General features: G+C 41.9%; 1 protein-coding gene across 1 annotated transcript in view; it reads left to right on the top strand.

The window, feature by feature from the left end:
- LOC123498616 (putative sodium-coupled neutral amino acid transporter 11) overlaps positions 1–10000 on the top strand; it is a 157928-nt gene that overhangs the window by 99238 nt on the left and 48690 nt on the right. Inside the window, exon 2 of the mRNA XM_045245893.1 lies at positions 6497–7745. Within this exon, the coding sequence (XP_045101828.1) occupies positions 7647–7745 (99 nt within the window). The 5' untranslated portion in view covers positions 6497–7646. The remainder of the gene's footprint in view (positions 1–6496; positions 7746–10000) is intronic.

Below are 10000 nucleotides of genomic sequence, written 5' to 3'. Positions count from 1 at the left end.
GGTTTATTTGTTCCATCAGTGAGTCATTATGCACATTACAACACTGGACTCGTCGTGCGCCACAGCTGCGAGTCACGGTTATTATTTGCCCGGCAGTATTTCACTTCAATGGCTCTTCTGGACGTGTTAAAATTGCTCTCATTAACTTTTAGACTAAGTGGTAATGACCGAAACTTTTTATACGTATGTTTGGACGTTATTATTAGCATTCGTAACGTTAACTACATAGCTATTCACACACCAAGAACCTAACTCATTCTCTCTCTCTCTCTCTCTCTCTCTCTCTCTCTCTCTCTCTCTCTCTCTCTCTCTGGGAAGCTGGTCACAAAAAGGACACACGTTATTTCTGAATTATGAAAGGGCTGTTCTTGTCCCATCCCTGTGTTGTATCGCAGCAGCAGCAGCAGCAGCAGCAGCAGAAGGATGGAGGGATGGAGGGAGGAGAGGAAGTAACCACTATGATGATGAAACAATGACGTGACTGACAAAGCTGATGAGGTGATGAGGTGCTGTGCTAATGGACTGAAGGATTAAGATGATGAGAAGCTTAGAACTGAAGATAAGGGAGGGAAAAGGTGCGCACAGATTGGAATAGAAAAGTGCAACACGAGATTGAGAAAATGAAGCTGTCTGTCTGAGGAGCTATGAAGCTGAGGGAGCTGATGAGCGCTGCACGACTGACCGAGTGGAGGTTTTCATGAGAAAGATCGAGCTGGTGCTAAAGTCAGAGGGAAATATGACAAAGTACTAAATGTAAGCCTAAGGTATAAATAAAACAAATGAAAGATGCACTTTTGAGTTTTATGATCCAAAAATCACTAGTGTAAACCTTTCATTTGCGGCCACTAAGTCTTCTAGTCAAGAAATGCGTTAGAACTCGCATGAATGGCTAAACAACTGACGAAGAACGAGTTGTCATGAGGCGTGTAAGTCTTCTAGTCAGGAAACACATTAGAACTTTTACGAATTGCTAAAAACAAGAAAGAAAAATTGAACCAGAGTTGAAGAGAGGACACCGAATACATTAGCTCATCACTTGTGGATGTGTAGAACAGAATTTCAGACTTATTAAAAAAAAAAAACTTAAGTGCGCATGTATTAGTTTCAAGAGAATATTAGATGGATACAGTCGACTGGGTGACTGAAGATGGCTGAAGTGTAGCTCGCCTTTTGCATTTTTATTCCTAAGCTCTTACGATTGTGAAGATCTGAAACGCAAGTGAGGAAAGATGAGATGGGCAAATGGTAGGTGAGTTCTTGGAAGAGGAGAGGATGTGGAGGTGCTGCGTGTTCATAAACCGGCCATATGCACTCCTTTTATTTCCTAATGTTCTTATGTGAGTGTGAAGAACTGAAGCGCAGGTGAGGGAATGAGGAAAGACAAGGTAGATAAATGGTAAATGAAGTTAAGTGAGATTAGAAGACGAGGAGCTCCTACATAGATCAGACTAGCCTTCTACTGGCAAATTTTCTTAGAGATACTGAATAACTGAGGCGCAGGTGAGGGAATGAGGGAAGACAAGGTAGATAAATGGTAGACGAAGTTAAAGAATATTAGAAGATGAGGAGCTCCCCTACATAGATTAGACTAGCCTTCTACAGTCTCCTTTCCTATTTTTCTTATGAGATACTGAATAACTGAGGAGCAAGTGAGGAAATGAGGAAAGACTAGGTAGAGAAATGGTACATGGAATTGAAGAAGATGAGAAGACGAGGAACACCCTAAAATAGATCAAACAAGCTGTCACACTCTCCTAATCATTCTGCGCCCTCCATTAATCCCTTACGATCTTATGAGACAAAGCACTCAAGGTGAGGAAATAAGAAGAGATGAGACTCGGAAAAAGGCAGGTGAGGCTTTAGATAAAATGAGGAGCTGCCTTATACACATCAACTAAGATTATACACACTATTTTTTGGACGAGATAATGGAGAACTGAAGCCAAGGCGAGGAAATGAGGAGAGATGAGACTGCAAAAGGGCAAGCGGGTTTTTAGATGAGCTGATGAGATGGGTGGGTGGGTGGCTCGCCGATATATTGACCAAGACACATGCTTCTTCCAAGGCTGAGAGGGAGACAAGGGAAGAAGAAGGGAGGGAGGAAGGGAGAGGCTGTGCAATATTTCAGCAACACAAAGCAACGGAGTGTAAATCCTTGCCGTTCCTTCCCCTTATCGCCTCCTCGCACGGGAAACTTTCTAAGAGTCGACCATTTAGCGTGTGTTGAATGGGGTTGTTGTTAAGGAAGTTTTGTAAAGTGTGTGTGTGTGTGTGTGTGTGTGTGTGTGTGTGTGTGTGTGTGTGTGTGTGTGTGTGTGTGTGTGTGTGTGTGTGTGTGTGTGTGTGTGTGTGTGTGTGTGTGTGTTGCTTAACGATTGTTAGTTAGCAATTGTGGTCTAGAAATGACATAAAAATCTGCTATAGGTCGGCATGTGATAAGGTGAACACTAAGCCTCATCAGGGGAACAAACGGACATAAGCGGAGGGAGCTGTAATTGTGAGGACGAGGATGCTGACACGCTGATACTGACGAAGGAAGGCGAAGTCAGAAAAATGAGTGTTATAGAGGCTTTATTTCTATATAGTTGTTCCCGTGCATTAGGAATAATATAATAGTTGAAATAAGTTGATAATAATAAAATAAAATGAAGAACATGCATGTATAAAAATGGACACACACACACACACACACACACACACACACACACACACACACACACACACACACAACAACAACAACAACAACAACAACAACAGGTACACGTGACATTCTTTGACACCTGTACACCTGTCTGTCTTTGCATACACACTGAGACAAAACAAAAACCGTGAAAAAATATTTCTTGCTACACCACCACCACCACCACCACCACCACCACCACCACCACCGCTATCAGTAATCTGCACTATCCCTCTCACTATACTCTCAAAAGAAAAAGACACTTAATTTCGTGAACCAAACTGAAAAACAAGGACACTTAACACAAACACACACACACACACACACACACACACACACACACACACACACACACACACACACACACACACACACACACCATGGTTCACATCTTACCGCTACACACTATTGCCCATCATGACGTCTTTACCTCCAATCTACTATCGCCATTCCTATGAACCCTCAGCACGGAACAAGTAAGTATAGTATTACCGCTTCCGTTAATCCAGCGAATTCTGAGGCGGATGGCAGGGGAGTAACGAAGAGGATCATTACGCGAGACATTGAGGAGATAAATCATGAACCCTCAATCATTCTATATTAATTCATGGCGCTATTCATATACTCTCTCTCTCTCTCTCTCTCTCTCTCTCTCTCTCTCTATCCGGTAAGGTCAAGATTAAGTTCGAGTTAGTTGTAGTCTGGCGTGGAATGAGTGGAGATACAAGTGTGGTAAGTGGCAGCGCGAGCTTCCAACTATCATAAACTTGTTGAGAGCCACGTGCCGCCACAGAGACTTAGCGTGTGGTGGTCTGGAAGGTGAAGGAAGGAAGGAAGGAAGGAAGGAAGGAGGAAAGAAACAAAGAAAGAAAGAAAGGAAGGAAGGAAGCAAGGAAGGAAGAAAGAAAGGAAGGAAGGAAGGAAGGAAGGAAGGAAGAAAGGAAGGAAGGAAGGAAGGAAGGAAGGAAGGAAGGAAGGAAGGAAGGAAGGAAGGAAGGAGGAAAGAAACAAAGAAACAAAGAAATAAAGAAAGGAAGGAAGGAAGCAAGGAAGAAAGAAAGAAAGAAAGAAAGAAAGAAAGAAAGAAAGAAAGAAAGAAAGAAAGGAAGGAAGGAAGGAAGGAAGGAAGGAAGAAAAGGAAGGATGGTTAATCTTTCCCGAATATTTACATAGAAGAGGAGGAGGAGGAGAAGGAGGAGGAAGAAAAGGAGGAGGAGGAAAAGGAGACAGTGCGAGATGAGGTATGGAAGACAGCAAGGTGAGGTAGGGAAGACAGCAAGGTGAGGCAGAGTAAGTGAATAAAGGAAGGTTTTGTCGTATGAATGGAATGGTACTTGTGGTGTTCTAATTGCAGAAAAATCAAGGTGGAAATTGGTTCCTTGTGTTATTTATCCACTTGTTTTAATGGTACGATTTGTTCATTAGTGTTCCTCGGTCTCTCTGGTCCTCTAAAAAGTGTGTTATGAATTTCTCTCCTTTTATGTAAGAAGGAAAAACTGGCCACGGGCAACATAAAACGAAAAAAAAAAGACCAGCTTAGTTGCCAGTCCCCTTTGCAGGTCAGAAAGAGTTAGCCAAATTAAGGGATAAATGTCTCTACACCTCCCTCTTAAATGAAGTCAAGAAAACATATCCAATACTTCTCATAAATAGTTCAGTGTGTTATTTACCCATTTGCTTTAATAATGCGATATATTCATGCACTAGTGTTCCTCCTCCTCCCTGGCCTCAAAAATGTGAATACTATGAGTAATACCCAAAGAAAAAGAAAGAGAAAAGTAAACAAATACAATAGTTCACATAAATAGTTCCTCTCTGGCCACACAAAACACTGTCACGAATAATATCCTTCAAAAAAAGAAATAAAGAAACGGTGAACACATCCAATACTTAACACAAAAAGATGAACATTAATACAAATAAACAAATAAACATAACGATCACCTTAACCTCTTCAGTACAAAGACGCATTTCCATATTCATTCAACTTACTATTTGATGATTTCTACACAGCTTCAGAAACTCATGTGGGGGGATTAGAAGAGTGAAGACTGTGACCATTAATCTTCAGACCTCCACTTACCCTTCCTAATGTTAGTAAAATCGTCTAATCGCACACAAACCTCAAGGTGGAAACGCGTCCCAGTACTGAAGGGGATAAAACCTCGCCACGAAATCAGACTCATTGCGATGGAGTTAGAGAATAATCCAAACATGATTTCTTTGAGGCTCCCACATGAAGGGATAGAAATAAAACGAAGAAAAATAGAAAGATAAGAGAGTTCTGAAATACATACAGAGAAGGATCAAAATATGAGACGCCCACCTGGAAAAAAATAGAAATATGTTAATAGTATTGGAATAGTATTGGAAGAAAATAAAAAGATAAGAGAATTTTGAAACGCATATAGAAAAAAGTTAAAAGGTTTGAGACTGAGATGAATAGAGAGAGAGAGAGAGAGAGAGAGAGAGAGAGAGAGAGAGAGAGAGAGAGAGAGAGAGAGAGAGAGAGAGAGAGAGAGAGAGAGAGAGAGAGAGAGAGAATTCTTGTAATCTTCTCAGGAATAAGTTTTACGCATGATCTCATTGGTTGTCTTCATCAGGGCAGGACCCAATCAGGGACGAGACGAACGTGACACTCTCTCTCTCTCTCTCTCTCTCTCTCTCTCTCTCTCTCTCCTATTCATCCCAGTTCTAACCTTTTAATTTTCCTCTATATGCATTTCAAAACACTCTTATCTTTATTTGTTTTGTCTTCGTTTTATTTTCACCATGTCTATTAATACACCCTTGCTTCCCTTCTTTCCTCCTCCTCCTCCTCCTCTTCTTGCTCCTCCTCTTTGTTCCTTTCTTGCTACGCTTCTTTTTCTATTTATTCTATTACTGCAACTCCAATGCAAAACGGTAATAAAAAAGAAAATGGTGCTCAACTTCTATTAATAGCATGCATGTGGCTGTCATTGGTGTCTTTCCCCTCCTCCTCCTCCTCCTCCTCCTTTTCACCCAATACTTCTCTCTTCCATTTCCCCTTCCACCTTATCCTTCTTCCTAATCCCCTCTTTCATTCATTCTCTATTTCTCTCTCTCCCTCTCAGTCTCCCTCACTCCTCACTCACTCACTCACTCACTCACTCACTCGCTCGCTCCATTTATTCCCCATCAGTGATACGAAAAGTGGAAACGCATGGCAAGAGGCGTGTAATAAATGGTGTATTAGAGAAAGAAACCTTGTAAAATATATGGGGTGAGAGAGAGAGAGAGAGAGAGAGAGAGAGAGAGAGAGAGAGAGAGAGAGAGAGAGAGAGAGAGAGAGAGAGAGAGAGAGAGAGAGAGAGAGAGAGAGAGAGAGAGAGAGAGAATATGTGGTGGAATATGAATTGTCGAGAAAATACTATACGTTGATCTAATCGGCTTTCTTTTATCTTATTTGTTTAATCGTCTATAGTTGATTTATTTAGGTGTTCAGTCCACTATCTTTGTCTTATAGTGGTTTCAAGACACTTCTCATCATTTCTGGATGTGTTTTAATCATTTTCTTTTGGATTGGTATCTCTTGTTGGTGTTTTTCTTATCTATTCTTTTTTTTTTTTTTTTTTTGCTGCTCTTGACCAATACCCTCATTAAAACGTGTGTGTGTGTGTGTGTGTGTGTGTGTGTGTGTGTGTGTGTGTGTGTGTGTGTGTGTGTGTGTGTGTGTGTGTGTGTGTGTGTGTGTGTGTGTGTGTGTGTGTGTGTGTGTGTGTGTGTGTGTGTGTGTGTGTGTGTGTGTGTGTGTTCATGAGTACTAATTCAATTTATTTTTCTCTCTTTTTCTAGGTTCCTCCAGTGTTCTCGCCACCCTGCTCCCTTCCCTCTCCCTCTCTCCTCACTTCCCATCCTTCTCTCCCCCCTCCTTGCCGTCAGATATAACCACCACCATCACCACCCTCAACCACCACCACTGTTACTCAACCAGATCTCATCACCGACACACACACACAAACACACAAAAATTCTCCGCAAACACACACAAACACTCGCCTTTCCCACCTCTTTCCCAACTGGTCAAGGACGAGGAGACCCGAGCAAGTTTTGTAGGACGTGACACAGCAAGCGCGTCACCCAATCAAGTTTTCGAGTTTCATTGCCGAGACGTGAGTGGGGAAGTTGCATCAAGCGAGAACCATAATCCTCGAAGCCTCAAGTAGTGTGGAGCTGTTATACTTCTGAAGGAGGAGGAGGAGCCAAACGCAGGAGTAGGAAAGGATAGAGGATGAGATACTGTTAGGATACGTTCTGACTACCTGGGTGTTTGTGAGAAGTGTGTCTGTGTGTATGTGTGTGTCTAGTGTGGTTTTGATGGTTTAGTAAGTGTTTTGTGTGGTAATTTCTCTTTCTGAAGTGTATATATGTGTTGTTTTGTAACATTGCAGTGTCTTGTGCAGCGTGTTGGTGTGTTTCTGAGTATTAGACAGTAAGACAGTAGGAGAATAGTAGAACATAGGGTTTACGTGTGTGTGTGTGTGTGTGTGTGTGTGTGTTTGTGTGTGTGTCGTGTGGGCGGGTGGGTGGATGGGTGATCAGTGACAAGAAGACCGTAATGAACTAAAACAAAAACGTCAAAAAAACGTCATTAACCAGTCATTTCAAAAGCACAGGGCGTCACTCACTCTATCTATTCCTTGCTACGCCTCCCACACACGCCCTCCATCCCCTGTCCCCTCCACGCATAGAGGGAGAAATTATACAAAGGCAGAAAACCATTTAAATATTTACAAACCACACCAGTATTACACTCCATCACCACCACCAGCATCACCACCATTCACCACCATCACCACACGACTAGACCAACTCCCCTCACCCGCCAGACCACCACAACCCAATCATCACTTCCTTCTACCACACCGTCTCCTCCTCCCACCACCCTTCCCTTCCCGCACCCTCCTCTTCCTCCTCCACCTCCACCACCACCACCGCCGCTACCATGAACACCCCAACAGCCTTCCCGGTCAATGAGAGGACCTACATACTGGAGAACACGGGCCCGCCAACACTGCAGCCACCTCAGCAGCCTCCGCCACAGGTAAGGCAGTTTAAATATTCGTGCGTTGTTTTTTTTTTTTTATACCAGCAACGAAAAGAAATAAAACAAAGACCCACTTAGTCGCCAGTCCTCTTAGTTTTTTATTCATTATGTAGTTTACTTATTCGTGTGTTTTTCTTTATTATTTGTTTGGTTGGTTTGTTTTCTGGTTCCTTTTTCTCTTTTTTTTTTCGTTTTGTTTTAGTGTCTTTTCTCTTTTCCTTTTCTCCTTTTTGGTTTGGGTGTTGGTTTAAAGTTTTCTGCACTAATACTTCTTTCTTCTTATTTTCCTACACCTGTTCTTTCTTTATTTTGTTCCTGTTTACCTCTATCTAATTCATCCATACCTATCCATATATGTTTGTCTGTCTATTTACGTACCATGTTATTTTCCTTTCAATCCAATTTGTTTCTAACCTAACCTAACCTAACCTAACCTAACTTAACCCAAACTAAACCTAACCTAACCTTACCTTGCCTAACTTAACTTTGTCCTAAGATTCATAGGTAAAACTCACTCTCCTCTCTCTCTCTCTCTCTCTCTCTCTCTCTCTCTCTCTCTCTCTCTTCGTGTGTGTGTGTGTGTGTGTGTGTGTGTGTGTGTGTGTGTGTGTGTGTGTGTGTGTGTGTGTGTGTGTGTGTGTGTGTGTGTGTGTGTGTTTTTTTCCCTCCCCGTCCTCACACCTGTCCCTACCTTGCCGAACACCTGTTGCTTATCACACACTTACCTGAGCTGGCCTGAAGGTGACGTGTTGTCCGTTTTTACCCTCACCTCTCTCTCTCTCTCTCTCTCTCTCTCTCTCTCTCATTAGAGTGTAATATAATACCGTATCATTAAAACACCGATTCTTGTAAGTATAACGAAGGATGAAATTAATCTCCCTGTCATCCTATCTATTCAGTATTATCATTATTCTTTCCATTTACTCCCTTTCACCTGTTTCCTCTCCCATCAGTTCCCTCCACACCATCCTTCACCTATCCTTCATTATCTTCACCACCTCCTTCACCTCCACCACCCGCGCGCCATCTATCGCTGACTTCCTCCATCACTTCCCTGCCTCGTATTACACAACGTTGAGCTAAAAGTGTTATCTTACTCTCATCCTGATTGCATCTATGGTATCTGGCGAAATGTAAATGATTAAATGAGTGGGAATTGCTACTTTGGTAAATTCAAGAAAAGTAAATAAAAAGTAGTGGTGGTGGTGGTGGTGGTGGTGGTGGTGGTGGTGGTGGTGGTGGTGGTGGTGGTGGTAGTAGCAGTAGCAGTAGCAGTGGTAGTAGTACAACAACAACAACAACAACAACAACAACAACAACAACTACTACTACTACTACTACTACTACTACTACTACTACTACTACTACTACTACTACTAATAATAATAATAATAATAATAATAATAATAATAATAGTAACAACAATAATAATAATAATAAACAGACAAATAAAAAACTAAATATGTAGTTCTTGTATCAAGTGAAAATAAATATGAGTAAACTTTATGAGGGAACAGGCTTTACCATAACTGTTAGGGGAAAACACACACACACACACACACACACACACACACACACACACACACACACACACACACACACACACACACACACACACACACACACACACACACACACACACATATGGCAAAGAGGAAATCTTGCTTAAACATGGCAATGGAGAACACCCCTGCCATTAACATCGGGTACAGGTGTTTAAATAAATGCATAAAATAAAGAGGAAATGTACAGGCTTGACATATTACTCTCGTTATGTAAATAGATTAAAAAAGATTAAAAAAACTGCAGTGAAATGTTTCGCTACACTAAAACACCACTGACGACAAAAAACAACAACAACAACAACAACAACAACAACAACAACAACAACAAAGAAAAAAGACAACTAAGTATGGATCGTTGGTCATATCTCTCTCTCTCTCTCTCTCTCTCTCTCTCTCTCTCTCTCTCTCTCTCTCTCTCTCTCTCTCTCTCTCTCTCTCTCTCTCTCTCTCTCTCTCTCTCTCTCTCTCTGTTTTTCTGCCCTAGCATGAAACAGGTTCAAACACGTCTACTAAAATATATAGTCGAAACTTGCGTTAAAAATAGAGAAACATTATATCTAAAAGCAACATCAGGTGAGCGGGAGGAAATGGAGGGCGGCAGGAGAGGTGAGCGGGAAGACAGGTAGGCGGGAAGGCAGGTAGACAGGAGGAGAGATGAAAGAGGAGATAGATGAACCAGAGGGAAGG

The sequence above is a fragment of the Portunus trituberculatus genome, chromosome 48, assembly GCF_017591435.1.
Source record: "Portunus trituberculatus isolate SZX2019 chromosome 48, ASM1759143v1, whole genome shotgun sequence".
Classification (NCBI taxonomy): Eukaryota; Metazoa; Arthropoda; class Malacostraca; order Decapoda; family Portunidae; genus Portunus; species Portunus trituberculatus.
This window is presented reverse-complemented; position numbering and strand designations above follow the sequence as displayed.